The sequence below is a fragment of the Mustelus asterias genome, chromosome 24 (assembly GCF_964213995.1).
Source record: "Mustelus asterias chromosome 24, sMusAst1.hap1.1, whole genome shotgun sequence".
NCBI classification, from domain to species: Eukaryota; Metazoa; Chordata; class Chondrichthyes; order Carcharhiniformes; family Triakidae; genus Mustelus; species Mustelus asterias.
In genome coordinates this window covers 59,284,701-59,300,165 of record NC_135824.1, presented here as the reverse complement: position 1 = coordinate 59,300,165, position 15,465 = coordinate 59,284,701, and the positions used below count along the sequence as shown (strand labels likewise).

At 47.0% G+C, this 15,465-nt stretch overlaps 1 protein-coding gene across 1 annotated transcript in view; it reads right to left on the bottom strand.

Moving 5' to 3' along the window:
• The window catches only part of LOC144511117 (serine/threonine-protein kinase PAK 4-like), a 142,676-nt gene that overhangs the window by 46,648 nt on the left and 80,563 nt on the right, over window positions 1-15,465 (bottom strand). Inside the window, exon 3 of the mRNA XM_078241093.1 lies at window positions 5,612-5,836. Coding sequence (XP_078097219.1) covers window positions 5,612-5,815 — 204 coding nt within the window. The 5' untranslated portion in view covers window positions 5,816-5,836. The remainder of the gene's footprint in view (window positions 1-5,611; window positions 5,837-15,465) is intronic.

The following is a 15,465-nucleotide window of genomic DNA, read 5'->3' as shown; positions in this document are numbered from 1 at the left end:
ATGCTTTATCTGTATAGCGCGCAAGAAACAATACTTTTCACTATGTTAATACATGTGACAATAATAAATCAAATATTGAAGGGAGGATATAATTGCCTTGGAGGTGGTACAGCACAAGGTTCACTCGACTTGTTCCTAGGATGGGTTAGCCTATACTCTCGAGTTCAGAAGAACGAGGGGTATCTCATTGAGACATTAAAGATTCTCAAGGGGCTTGACAGGGTAGACACCGCGGTTGTTTCCCCTGACTGGGGAAACTAGTAAGAAGTCTCACAACACCAGGTTAAAGTCCAACAGCTTTATTTGGTAGCACAAGCCACAAGCTTTCGGAGCGCTGCCCGAAAGCTTGTGGCTGGTGATTCCAAATAAACCTGTTGGACTTTAACCTGGTGTTGTGAGACTTCTTACTGTGCTTACCCCAGTCCAACGCCGACATCTCCGCATCATGGGGAAACTAGAGCATGGAACCAAGTCTCAGGATAAGTTATTGATTATTTAGGATAGGGATGAAGAGGGGAGGCGAGGGTTCGATTCCCAGCTTGGGTCACTGGCTGTGTGGAGTCTGCACGGGTTTCCTCCGGGTGCTCCGGCTTCCTCCCACACGCCATAGATGTGCAGGCTAGGTTGATTGGCCATGCTAAATTGCTCCTTAGTGTCGGGGGATTGGCAGGGTAAATGTGTGGGGTTAGGGGGATAGGGCCTGGGTAATATTGCGGTTGGTGCAGACTCGATGGACCAAATGGCCTCCTTCTGCACTGTAGGGATTCTGTGAAATGAAGATTTGGTACACCTTTAGTAAAATTCGAGGCTTCACGAGAATTACAAATCTGAAAAGTTGAATTATTTCTGAACTCGATACCATAGAAGGCTTAGATCCCTCAACACACAAATTAATATACATTTCACACTAATACACATACATTTTAACATACTAGACTAACACCTGGAATGGGAGAGTTGTCTCATGAGGAAGTGTTACTAAGAGTTTTAACAACACCAGGTTAAAGTCCAACAGGTTTATTTGGTAGCAAATACCATTAGCTTTCGGAGCGCTGCTCCTTCGTCAGATGGAGTGGATTTCCACTCCATCTGACGAAGGAGCAGCGCTCCGAAAGCTAATGGTATTTGCTACCAAATAAACTTGTTGGACTTTAACTTGGTGTTGTTGAAACTCTTACTGTGTTTACCCCAGTCCAACGCCGGCATCTCCACATCATGACTACTGAGGAAGAGTTAGACAGGCTAGGTTTGTATACGCTGGAGTTTGGAATAATAGGAGGCAATTCGATTGAAACACAGAAGATCCTGAGGGGATTTGACAGGGTGGATGTGGAGAGGATGTTTCCTCTTGTGGGAGAATCTAGAACTAGGGGTCACTGTTTAAAAATAAGGGGTCACTCATTTAAGACAGAGGTGGTGATTTTTTTTTCTTGCGTGTGAATTTGGGGCTCTCTTACTCAAAAGGTGTGGAAACAGAGTCGGAATATTTTTAAGGCAGGGCTCAATAGATTCTTGATCAGCAAGGGGGGGGGGGTGAAAGGTTATTTGACTTTTTGATTTGATTTATTGTCACGTGTATTGGGATACAGTGAAAAGTGTTGTTTCTTACGCGCTTTACAGACAAAGCATACCGTTCATAGAGAAGGAAAGGAGAGGGTGCAGAATGTAGTGTTACAGTCATAGCTAGGGCGTAGAGAAAGATCAACTTAATGTGAGGTAGGTCCATTCAAAAGTCTGATGGCAGCAGGGGAGAAGCTGTTCTCGAGTCGGTTGGTGCGTGACCTCAGACTTTTGTATCCTTTTCCCGACGGAAGGAGGTGGAAGAGAGAATGTCCGGGGTGCCTGGGATTCTGAATTATGCTGGCTGCTTTGCCGAGGCAACGAGAAGTGTAGACAGAGTCAATGGATGGGAGGCTGGTTTGCGTGATGGATTGGGCTACAGTCACGACCTTCTGTAGTTATCAGGGGGTAAGCGGAAAAATGGAGTTGAGGTTACAATCAGATCAGCCAATCAGCCGTGACCTTATGAAACAGCGGGGCAGGCCTGAGGGGGCCGAGTGGCCTCCTGCTTCTAATTTGTATGTCGCATTTCAAATTCACAACGTAAGTGGGTCTTTGACGGAGTAGCTTCAGAAATTCAAAAAGACCAACTTCATAGTTTCACTTGGACCTCCTTCTCGCTTGTAGGATAACCCTGGTCACCCGCATTTAAAGAGGAGCCCAATTCAACACAACCAAATTGTTAGTTGAGCCAGCAATTTTTTTTAGCCTTTCACTTGATTTGGGAATTAATTTAAGCAGTGAATGATGACTAAACCAGGGACAAATCTTGGGAAGCATCACTGAATCTAACAGTGTAGGAAAACCAGCATCACCATCGTGCAGTTGAAGTGATAATTGATAAAACATTTGTGTTCTTTGCTCGCCACATTGAAGTGTCAAGGAGTTATGACAAAAGGTCAACGGCCTGAAGCATTAACTCTGTCGCTTGCCACAGATGCTGCCTGAACTGTTGACCAACATTTTCTGTTTATGCTTCTGATTTCCAACATCTGCAATATTGCCAAACTGTATCTGAACACACTCTTGGGCTCAGATTACTGCGGTGTCCCGCATTAGGAGAGAGAGTGTGTACATTCTGCACCAGGCAAACAGAAACTAAATGTGGCTCTCGGTAGTTTGGACACCATGGCAACCATCATTCATGCTTGAACCATGGCAAATCAGGCACCTGGCTGGTCAGAAATAGAATGATTTTCATTGAGCTTCAGTACCGAAGCTCGGTATCTTTTGGCAACGGCGTGGGTGACACGGGTGGCACAGTGGTTAGCACTGCTGCCTCACCGCGCCAGGGATCCGGGTTCGATTCCCGCTTGGGTCACTGTCTGTGCGGAGTCTGCACGTTGTCCCCATGTCTGCATGGGTTTCCTCCGGGTGCTCCAGCTTCCCCCCCCACAGACCGAAAGATGTGCTGGTTAGGGTGCATTGGCCATGCTAAATTCTCCCTCAGTGTACCCGAATAGGCGCCGGAGTGTGGCGACTAGGGGATTTTCACAATAACTTCATTGCAATGTTAATGTAAGCTGACTTGTGACTAATAAATAAACTTTAAAACAAACTTTTTAGTGCTCAGTTCAGCCAATCGAGTAAATATGACTAAACAGAACAGGGTGTCCAACCTTGAGACACACGAGGTTTCCCCAAACACTGGCAATATCATTTGGAGAATTTTAATACAATGTTGCTAGTTTGACCCTGGCAGCCTCATTGGAAGATTAATCCTCAAGGAAACCTCCAGAACCAGGGGTCACAGTCTGAGGATTCGGGGTAGACCATTTAGGACGGAGGTGAGGAGACATTTCTTCACCCAAAGAGTGGTGAGCCTGTGGAATTCATTACCACAGGAAGTAGTTGATGCCAAAACATTGAATGTATTCAAGAGGAGGCTGGATATAGCACTTGGGGCGAACGGGATCAAAGGTTATGGGGAGAAAGCAGGATTAGGCTATTGAGTTGGATGATCAGCCATGATGGTGATGAATGGCGGAGCAGGCTCGAAGGGCCGAATGGCCTCCTCCTGCTCCTATCCCCTATGTTTCTGTGAAACACTCAGATGTGTCAGTTTCATTAACTTCAGATCTGTACAACTTAATGAAAAGAAAAAACAGATTTTACGAGCCTTTCCCCAGAGTTTTTAAAAAGGCAGAAGTGGCTCTCAAAGACTGCCCTCCCCACCCTAAATATTAGAGCAACACTTTCTATATTTCTCTCTCCAATGATGATGTATCTCAGTCGCTCACGTTAATAATTGTCCCCAAATTGGAAATCCCAAAATCTAACTCTGAACGTGGGGGTGAAATGTTACACCACTCTGCCAACGCACAGGTCAATATACTGATGTTCCTCACCCCTCTCGCTCAAAGCCAACTGAAGCACCAACGCCAATTGCAGCACTTGACCCAGTTTGCATAGATGAGGGTTGCTAACTCAGCACGCATCAGGAATCAAGTCAGGGATCTGCCACCACTCCAATATTGTAGTGTTTACCCACAGCCACTGGGGAGCCTCTGATGAATTGCTTTATTATCTTTAAAAGTTCATAAAAATAATGGACTTCTTGGCAGTTGAAAGATTTTTTTTTGAAAAATAACAAAGCCATATGCTTCCAACACTAAAGGAGGCCATTCATCCCATTGTAGTTCTTCTAGCTTAGTTAAAACAATTGAAAAATAATCACACCACCTTGTATATTGCCCTTATATTTCAGTTATTTATCCAATTTGCATTTACATGATAGTCTCTGTTTCACTCACTTCCTGTGGTAAAGTATTGTACACTCCAACAAGCCACCATGCAAAGATATTTTTTCCAACATCACCTGACAATTTTAAATTGATGACCCTTTATCAAAGAACAGTACAGCACAGGAACAGGCCCTTCAGTCCACCAAGCCTGTGCTGACACATGATGCCTTTCTAAACTAAAGACCCTTTACCTCTACACGGTCCACATCCCTCTATTCTCTACCTACCCATGCATCGGCCAAGATGCCTCTTAAACATTGCTGTTGTATCTCCACCTCCTCTGGCAGTGCATTCCAAGCACTTACCATCCTGCGTAAAACAAATTGCCCCTCACATCTCCTTTAAACTTTCCCCTTTTTAACCTTAAATCTATGTCCCATAGTAATTGACATTTCTACCCTGAGAGAAAGATTCCGACTATCCATGCCTCCCGTAATTGAGAACATCTACCAGGTTGCCCCTCAGTCTTCGACATTCCAAGTGAAAACAAACAAGAAATATGATTGAATCATAAAATCCTACAGTGCAGGAGGAGGCCATTCAGCCCATCGAGTCTGCATCGACCACAGTCCCACCCAGACCCTATCCCCACAACCCCATGCATTTACCCTAGCTAGTACCCCTGACACTAAGGGACAATTTAGCATGGCCAATCCACCTAACCCGTACATCATTGGAGTGTGGAAGGAAACTGGAGCATCCGGAGGAAACCCACGCAGACATGGGGAGAAAGTGCAAACGCCACACAGACTGGGCACCCAAGGCTGGAATTGAACCCGGGTCCCTGGTGCTGTGAGGCAGCAGCGCTAACCACCGTGCCGCCCCATTGGTTATTTGCACCATTAAAAATCTTAACATTAAAACCTCTTCTCAGACCCAGTATCTTGAAGCCTCTCCTCATTAGGTTTCCCACCCTGGGTATCAGCCTGGTTGATGAGTAAATGGTTTATTCCATCTCATACCCTAAGAGGGCGGCATGGTGGCACAGTGGTTAGCACTACTGCCTCACAGTGCCAGGGACCTGGGTTCGATTCCTGGCTTGGGTCACTGTCTGTGCGGAGTCTGCACGTTCTCCCCGTGTCTGCGTGGGTTTCCTCCGGATGCCCCGGTTTCCTCCCACAGTCCGAAAGACGTGCTAGTTAGGGTGCATTGGCCGTGCTAAATTCCCCCTCAGTGTACCCGAACAGGCACCGGAGTGCGGCGACTAGGGGATTTTCACAGTAACTTCATTGCGGTGTTAATGTAAGCCTACTTGTGGCTAATAAATAAACTTTAAGAGAGCTGCGAGTAACAACGGTGCAACATACCTTCCGCGGGGCAAGCTGAATGGGTGTGATGTACGATGGGTCGACCAGTGGCTTAGGCCTCTTGGCGGTGTCTTCGAGGAGGCTTTCCCATTGCCTCGGCAGGCCGGTAAACTTCTGCTCTTGCTGATCGAAGCCGGTGTGAACCCGGTGCTCGAAGTTTGCAGGCGCCGAGATCTCCACCCGTTTCTTCTTCTTCCCGAACATTGTTGAGATGAATGTTAAATCCTGCCAGGGGTGGAGAGTAGCAGCACTGTAAGTGGATACTCGAGAGCCATGCAAAAACAAAGCACCAAGGGCCTTCACAATTTAGAAACCCAAGTGCCTTCCCTTGCAAAATATACGTAAATTAAAAAGTAATCGACAGTCATAAAATTCCCCATGAAAAGTAATTATGTATGAACACATCACTGCACTCCAAATGTAGTTCATTGTGTGAAGTGTTTTGCAAAGATATTTCAGTGTGATTTATTACTTATTAATAATAGAGAATGCAGGCAGCGTTTGTGATCTTTCACTGGCTATACTCTGTGCCAGAATAATGAGGCCGTTACATTATACAAATCCCGATTATTTTTTTTACAGTCTCCCCACGGACTCCTGCTAGGATACTCTGCCCAAGTGCCAAGTTGTCATGTTGGAACCTGGCCAACAAATGTTGAATGCAGGCGGATGCTGTTCTCACCCGATGTGCGCATGTACACAATTCAAGGAGGCACCACTGGATCAAGGGTTGGAACTTTGGCAGACTTTTGGTTATTCATTCATGGGGTGCAAGTGTGGCTGACAAGGGCAACATTTACTCCCCATCCCCAACTGCCCTCAAGAATGTGGTGGTAAGATGTTTTCTTGAACCACTGCAGTCCACGTGTTGGAATACTGTTAGCGAGGGAGTTCCAGGCTTTTGACCCACCGATCCCAAACCTCGCCAACTATTCTGCAGTCCAGGAGTGCCGAGGCTAGCTTGTCATTGTATAAGGAAAGTTTTGCTCGAGTGGCACTGTCATAGCAACTTAAATTGCAGCATAACAACCAGCAGAACTGCTTAAGTCACAAACTCACTGCGCTGGGTGCAAAGCCCTCAGAGCAAAAAGCAGTCTGGTGTCTGAAGTCTTGAAGTTCCACAGCAGAGAAGAAGCGAATCATAGAATCCCTACAGTGCAGCAGGAGGCCATTCTGCCCGTCGAGTCCGCATCGACCACAATCCCACCCAGGCCCTATCCCCATAACCCCATGTATTTACCTTACCGGGTGGCACGGTGGCACAGTGGTTAGCACTGCTGCCTCACAGTGCCAGCGAACCAGGTTCAATTCTTGACCTTGGGTGACTGTCTGTGTGGAAGTTCTCCCCGTGTCTGCGTGGGTTTCCTCCGGGTGCTGCGGTTTCCTCCCGCAGTCCAAGATGTGCAAGTTAGGTTGATTGGCCATGCTAAATTGCTCCTTAGTGTCAGGGGTGTTAGCAGGGTAAACACTTGGGGTTACGGGGAGAGAGCCTGATTGGGATTGTCGTCAGTGCAGGCTCAAGGGGCCAAATGGCCTCCTTCTGCACGATGTGGAGATGCCGGCGTTGGACTGGGGTAAACACAGTAAGAAGTTTAACAACACCAGGTTAAAGTCCAACAGGTTTATTTGGTAGCAAAAGCCACACAAGCTTTCGGAGCTCCAAGCCCCTTCTTCCCAAGGGGCTTGGAGCTCCGAAAGCTTGTGTGGCTTTTGCTACCAAATAAACCTGTTGGACTTTAACCTGGTGTTGCTAAACTTCTTACTCCTTCTGCACTGCAGGGATTCAATGATCCTATAAAGTACTGACTGGTGTAAAGTTGAACTGCGCAAAACCAAAGTTAGCGTGTCCAACCCCCATTCTACGCTGGAATAGCTGATCACTAAAACTGGTCTCAGCACCTTGGGCTAAGGCGAGGGAAAGAAAATCGGCCAAAATTCTAACTCTCGTTCACTATGCACAGGGCCCTGCGGGAGAGTGGCGCAAGCTACGCGTGTTAACAGAGGGCAGGGTTAGAGACGAGTGCGATTCGTGTCAACACTCTCTGTCTAAACAGAGCTGGGAAAGCACTGGGAGGCCAGCAGGCACCAGAGGTTATGCAGCCCCAACATGAGTCAGTGCCAGAGATAGAGAAATCACAGAAAATAGCAAGAACAAACAGTACACTTCAGAACTCTGCTATCCAGAAAACAGACACCTAGAATGAGGAGTTATTACTGTAACTCTGGTCAGACCCCATTTGGAATATTGAGAGTAGTTTTGGGCCCTCATGTCTAAGGAAGGAGGTGCTGGCCTTGGAAAGGGTCCAGAGGAGGTTCACAAGAATGATCCCTGGAATGAAGAGCTTGTCATACGAGGAATGGTCGAGGGCTCTGGGTCTGTACTCGTTGGAGTTTAGAAGGTTGAGGGGGGAATCTTATTGAAACTTACAGGATACTGCGAGGCCTGGATAGAGTAGACGTGGAGAGGATGTTTCCACTCGTGGGAAAAACTAGAACCAGAGGGCACAACCTCAGGGTAAAGGGCCGATCCTTTAAAACAGATGAGGAGGAATTTCTTCAGCCAGAGGATGGTGAATCTGTGGAACTCTTTGCCGCAGAAGGCTGTAGAGGCCAGGTCATTAAGTGTCTTTAAGACAGGTTCTTGATTAATAAGGGGATCAGGGGTTATGGGGAAAAGGCAGGAGAATGGAGATGAAGAAAATTTTAGCCATGATTGAATGGTGGAGCAGACTCGATGGGCCGAGTGGCCTAATTCTGCTCCTATGTCTTATCGTTTAACCCAGGGACATCCAAAGCAGGGTCAGTGAACCACTTCCTGCCCATCAGTCCAGGCCAACCTGTTGTATTCATGCTTATATTTCTTACTAATGATTTTGCTGAGTTTAAATTTCATTGACCAGGGCTGTTCTTTCTGCCGTTATCTTGGCGTTGCCACGAGGTTAGATAGTTTAAAGTTTATTTATTAGAGTCACAAGTCAGCTTACATTAACACTGCAATGAAGTTAGTGTGAAAATCCCCTAGTCGCCATATTCCGGCACCTGTTCAGGTAATACGGAGGGAGAATTTAACATGGCCAATAAGACCATCCTCTGGACCCTTTCCAAGGCCAGCCTATCCTTCCTTAGATATGGAGCCCAAAACTGCTCATAATACTCCAAATGGGGTTTACCTATTAAACAGTCTCAATGCACCCGAACCAGCACGTCTTTCGGACTGTGGGAGGAAACCGGAGCACCCGGAGGAAACCCACACAGACACGGAGAGAACGTGCAGACTCCACACAGACAGTCACTCAAGCCGGGAATTGAACCCAGGTCCCTGGCGCTGTAAGGCAGCAGTGCCAACCACTGTGCCACCGTCCTTCACTTGATATAAATACAACTTAAGTTTCATATGTTTAAACAGTGCACAAGGCACGTTAGGTATGTGCCTAAGTGTACTCCCAGTCTGTAGAAATACATCATAATATCAATGCTCCCACCCTATGGGAGGTTTTCAATTAGAATGAAGGAAATACAATAACCATACTATATAATTCATGCACAAGGAAAATATCGAGACACAGACTGATTAGTTAGATTTGCTCATTTGGTTGTATATTTATTGTTGAATTGAAAGGCTGTGGGTTCAAGCCTCATTCATATTCAGAGCATATCGTGCACATTTAATGCAATAAAACATCAAACAAAATTTAACACTGGGCCACCTAAGGGAGATATTAGGACAGATGACCAAAAGCTTGGTCGAAGAAATCGGCTTAAAGCAGCAACTTAAAGGATGAGGGAGCTTTTTAATTTTTAAAAAAAGTTTATTTTTTGGATCACCACCACAAGTAGGCTTATATTAACACTGCGATGAAGTTATTGTGGAAAATCCCCCAGGCGCCACATTCCGGCGCCTGTTCAGGTACACTGAGGGAGAATTTAGTTTGGCCAATGCACCCTAACCAGCACGTCTTTCGGACTGTGGGAGGAAACCGGAGCACCCGGAGGAAATCCACGCAGACACTGGGGACAATGCGCAGACTCCGCACAGACAGTGACCAGAGGCCGGAATTGAACCTGGGTCCCTGGCACTGTGAGGCAACAGTGCTAACCCACTGTGCCGCCCTCTTAGGGTTTGAGATGGGATAAACCGTTTACTCATCAACCAGGCTGATACCTAGGGTGGGAAACCTATGAGGAGAGACTTCAAGATATTGGGTCTGAGAAGGTGGTTTACGGTAAGATTTTTAATGGTGCAAATAGCCAAAGGGACGGCACGGTGGCACAGTGGTTAGCACTGCTGCCTCACAGCACCAGGGTTCAATTCCAGCCTTGGGTCACGGTCTGTGTGGAGTTTGCACTTTCTCCCTGTGTGCGTGGGTTTCCTCCAGGTGCTCCTGTTTCCTCCCACAGTCCAAAAGACGTGCTGGTTAGGGGGATTGGCCATGCTAAATTGCCCCTTAGTGTCAGGGGGACTAGCTAGGATAAATGCATGTTATGGGGATAGGGCCTGGGTGGGATAGTGGCCGATGCAGAATCGATGGGCCAAATGGCCTCCTTCTGCACTGTAGGACTTTATGATTCAAATCATATTTCGTTGTACCTAACCAGCACGTCTTTCAGACGGTGGGAGAAAACCGGAGCACCGGAGCACCCAGAGGAAACCCACGCGCAGACACAGGGGACAACGTGCAGACTCCACACAGACAGTGACCTGAGGCCAGAATCGAACCTGGGCCCCTGACGCTGTGAGGCAGCAGTGTGCCATTGTGCCAGCCCCGACTGTGTGGATGTTGGGCAAGGACTGCCTTCACTATTGAGTCGCCTGCGAATGAGCCTTGGGGAGGGGAGGGCGGGGGGGTATGCCACAAGCTTTGCAGTGTTTGCAGTAGAGGGCAAAAAAGAGTTCTTTAAAAAACAAAATGGACAGCGGTGTTCCCCTACACCACCTCCCTATTAAACAGTCTCAATTATAAAATTATGAAGACCTCTCAGCCTTAATTATTGTGTCACCGGCAGCTCTGTCCCTAATTCCCAGCAGTTGCTTTAACATTTGCAATTGGGGAGCCAGGAAGAGAAACCTTATTAACTTGCAATCGGACGCACTTTGCTGAAGCCAAGAGAGAGGGAAAAAAAAAAAAATCGCAAATTGGTGGTGTGGTTTGAATACACATCAACACAAAACAATCCAACAGAGGAAAGAAGCTCGTTAGAATTCAGATAGCCAGGCAGGGAAGGAAAGAATGCTGGAGCCCAGCCTTTATCCACTCGCAAGCTTTTATTTGCAGAGACACACACATTACATATTGTGCACCTCCAGCCAACAACCCCTCGGTCTCCCTCCTGTACCTCGGAGCACAGGCGAGATGCCAATTAATTGCCCACCACCCGAATAGAATTAACACCCAATTATTACATAATTAACAAAGCTCGCCTGTATTTTGGAAGGCTAACAATACCTTGTTTAAAAGAATTTTAAAAGGGGGGAACGCACTGGATTGCAGAATTCTTAAACACCAATTTAAGGCTCTATCCCACAAGGCTGGCCTTGTACTGTCACAAAATCTATAACTGAACGTTTCAGGGTTTTGAGGGACCGCTTGGCGAACGGTGCCAATCCCACTTTACTTCACAATTCTTTTTAAATCTAGCAAAACAAGCAGGGAAAAAAACAATTACCTTCTTTTAAAAGGAAAGGCTCCCTCTTGCAGTTCCAGTGAGTGAAAATGCTGCAACATAAGAGTGAAAGCAGCAGCGATGCTGCCTTCCGGAGCAGTGCCCTGAATCAAGCCTTTATTGTGGCCTGGAAACTAGTTGGAAACAGTTGGCCCTGTCCACTGTGCCTCTGAAGTGAGCCCACATTCTGTCCTGGAAAAGAGTCGAGGAGGGCACAATATGGTATCAGGAAGAATATGTTGTTCTGCGCGCAATCACAAAACAAAAAGGCTGCACTCTGAACGGAGCAGAGCTGAACAATAGGGTCAGATTAACGAGCTGCTCTGTAGCAGAAAAGTTAACCATCATGGTTTAGTCAGCACATAGCAATGCAATCAGTATTTCAAAGCACACTGTGCTTCTTGAACTGGGCATTGATGGAGGAGACAGATTCACAATCAAAGGATTAGCCTCCTCAACAGATGAGTGGGTGGAATATTTGGTTTGCCTTTGACCAGCAGAACCCATTAAAAAAAAAATGAATGAGTAGAAATAACAGATATACACTGTTCTCATTAAAATCATTTACATGAATCAAGCATTCAGTGCGTCATCTACTATATTCAGTGCCTGATGCACAGGAGCAGCAGTGGTTAGCACGGCTGCCTCACAGCACCAGGGACCCGAGTTCGATTCCCGGCGTGGGTCACTGTGTGTGGAGTTTGCATGTTCTCCCCGTGTCTGCATGGGTTTCCTCCAGGTGCTCCGGTTTCCTCCCGCAGTCCAAAAGACGTGCTGGTTAGGGTGCATTGGCTATGCTAAATTCTCCCTCAGTGTACCCGAACAGGCGCCGGAGTGTGACGACTAGGGGATTTTCATTGGGGGAAGTTACCTTCATTGCCGTGTGCATAGAAATCATAGAAGCCCTACAGTATAGAAAGAGGCCATTCGGCCCATTGAGTCTGCACCGACCACAATCCCACCCAGGCCCTACCCCCATATCCCTACATATTTTACCCACTAATCCCTCTAACCTACGCATCCCAGGACACTAAGGGGCAATTTTAGCACGGCCAATCAACCTAACCCGCACATCTTTGGCATTAAGGTAAGCCTATTTGTGACACTAATAAATAAACTTTCTTCAGCTCTTCCATCACATGCTAAGATTCAGCTTTTTACGAACAAGATGGTGATGGCAACTGTCCAAGAAAATTAGTTCTGTTAACCTCTTTGGGCGGCACGGTCGCACAGTGGTTAGCACTGCTGCTTCACAGCTCCAGGGTCCTGGGTTCGATTCCCAGCTCGGGTCACTGTCTGTGTGGAGTTTGCACATTCTCCTCGTGTCTGCGTGGGTTTCCTCCGGGTGCTCCGGTTTCCTCCCACAGTCCAAAGATGTGCGGGTTAGGTTGATTGGCCAGGTTAAAAAAATTGCCCCTTAGAGTCCTGGGATGCGTAGGTTAGAGGGATTAGCGGGTAAAATATGTGGGGGTAGGGCCTGGGTGGGATTGTGGTCGGTGCAGACTCGATGGGCCGAATGGCCTCCTTCTGCACTGTAGGGTTTCTATGATTCTATGATTCTCTGCACTGCAACATGGTTGAATAGTCAATTCTGATTTCAATCTCAGTAACGTGGCGTCTGGTTTGAGATTCCTTTGTCAACTTATTGTTTGGAGTTTAAACAAAAACCAGCGGAGGGAGTTCATAGAATCATAGAATCCCTATAATACAGGAGGAGGCCATTCGGCCCATCGAGTCTGTACCGACAACAATCCCACCCAGGCCCAATTCCTTGTAACCCCACGAAATCTCCCGACTCTAATGGGCAATCCCACCCAGACCTGTTCTCCGTAACCCCAAGTATTTACCCTACAAACCCCTCTAACCTACACATCTTTGGACACTAAGGGGCAATTTAGCATGGCCAATCCCTCTAACCCGCATGCATCTTTGGACTGTGGGAGGAAACCGGAGCACCTGGAGGAAACCCACGCAGACACAGGGAGAATATGCAGATTCCACACAGACAGTGACCCGAGGCCGGAATCGAACCCTGTGAGGCAGCTGTGCTAACCACCATGCTGCCCAATGATTCTATGGTACTGATGCATGGGCACCAAGATAGGTCTTAGAATCCCTAAAGTGCAGAAGGAGGCCATTTGGCCCATCGAGCCTGTACCAACAACAACCCCACCCAGGCCCTATTCCCGTGACCCCACATATTTACCCTATTTGTCCCCCTGACACTAAGGGCAATTTAGCATGGCCAATCCCCCTAACCTGCACATCTTTGGAGTGTGGGAAGAAACCGGAGCACCCGGAGGAAACCCACACAGACATGGGGAGAATTTGTAAACTCCACACATTCACCCAAGGCCGGAATTGAACCTGGATCCCTGGCGCTGAGAGGCAGCAGTGCTAACCACTGTGCCGCCCTACACTTGCACAACACTTCACTCCCAAGTCAGCTTGGACTTGCACTACAGCCTTTCAGCGAGGGTGCAATGCAAAACCACTCGATGTTGTATAAATTAACATTTATTAAAAAGGTTAAAAATGAGGAGAATTCTCTCCATACCAAGGGTTGCTCGGGCATGGAATTTTATACCAGAAACAGCAGTGGAAACAGAACGCAATACATCTTTCAAAAGGGAAAATAGACAAATATTCAAAATAAATATTTTAAAAGGGTATGTGGAAAGAGTCGGGGGCTGGGGGTCAATGGCTGCTTCTGAGAGCTATGATGGAAAGATGACTTTTTTCGGAGCTGTAATATACAATCATTTCAAACACAGCCCTAAAGTGTCATTTATTTGTGAAAATTATAAGTTACTTGAATTAATATCCATAGAATCCCTACAGTGCAGAAGGAGGCTATTCGGCCCATCGAGTCTGCACCAACTTACCCAGATCCACCCCTGCCTTAACACCATAACCCTGCACATTTTTCGTGAAGGGCAAGTCATGCCTCACAAATTTGATTGAATTTTTTGAGGAGGTAACTAAGTGTGTTGATGAAGGTAGGGCAGTTGATGTCATATACATGGATTTTAGTAAGGCGTTTGATAAGGTCCCCCATGGTCGGCTTAAGATGAAAGTGAGGAGGTGTGGGATAGAGGGAAAGTTGGCCGATTGGATAGGTAACTGGCTGTCTGATCGAAGACAGAGGGTGGTGGTGGATGGAAAATTTTCTGATTGGAGGCAGGTTGCTAGTGGAGTCCCACAGGGATCAGTGCTTGGTCCTCTGCTCTTTGTGATTTTTATTAATGACTTAGAGGAGGGGGCTGAAGGGTGGATCAGTAAATTTGCTGATGACACCAAGATTGGTGGAGTAGTGGATGAGGTGGAGGGCTGTTGTAGGCTGCAAAGAGACATAGATAGGATGCAAAGCTGGGCTGAAAAATAGCAAATGGAGTTTAACCCTGATAAATGTGAGGTGATTCATTTTGGAAGGACTAATTTAAAGGTGGATTACAGGGTCAAAGGTAGAGTTCTGAAGACTGTGGAGGAACAGAGAGATCTTGGGGTCCATATCCACAGATCTCTAAAGGTTGCCAGTCAAGTGGATAGAGCTGTGAAGAAGGCCTATAGTGTGTTAGCTTTTATTAACAGGGGGTTGGAGTTTAAGAGCCGTGGGGTTATGCTGCAACTGTACAGGACCTTGGTGAGACCACATTTGGAATATTGTGTGCAGTTCTGGTCACCTCACTAAGAAGGATGTGGAAGCGCTGGAAAGAGTGCAGAGGAGATTTACCAGGATGCTGCCTGGTTTGGAGGGTAGGTCTTATGAGGAAAGGTTGAGGGAGCTACGGCTGTTCTCTCTGGAGCAGAGGAGGCTGAGGGGAGACTTAATAGAAGTTTATAAAATGATGAAGGGGATAGATAGAGTGAACGTTCAAAGACTATTTCCTCGGGTGGATGGAGCTATTACAAGGGGGCATAACTACAGGATTCATGGTGGGAGATACAGGAAGGATATCAGAGGTAGGTTCTTTACGCAGGGAGTGGTTGGGGTGTGGAATGGACTGCCTGCAGTGATAGTGGAGTCAGACACTTTAGGAACATTTAAGCGGTTATTGGATAGGCACATGGAGCACACCAGGATGATAGGGAGTGGGATAGCTTGATCTTGGTTTCAGATAAAGCTCGGCACAACATCGTGGGCCGAAGGGCCTGTTCTGTGCTGTACTGTTCTACGTTCTATGTACCATGGC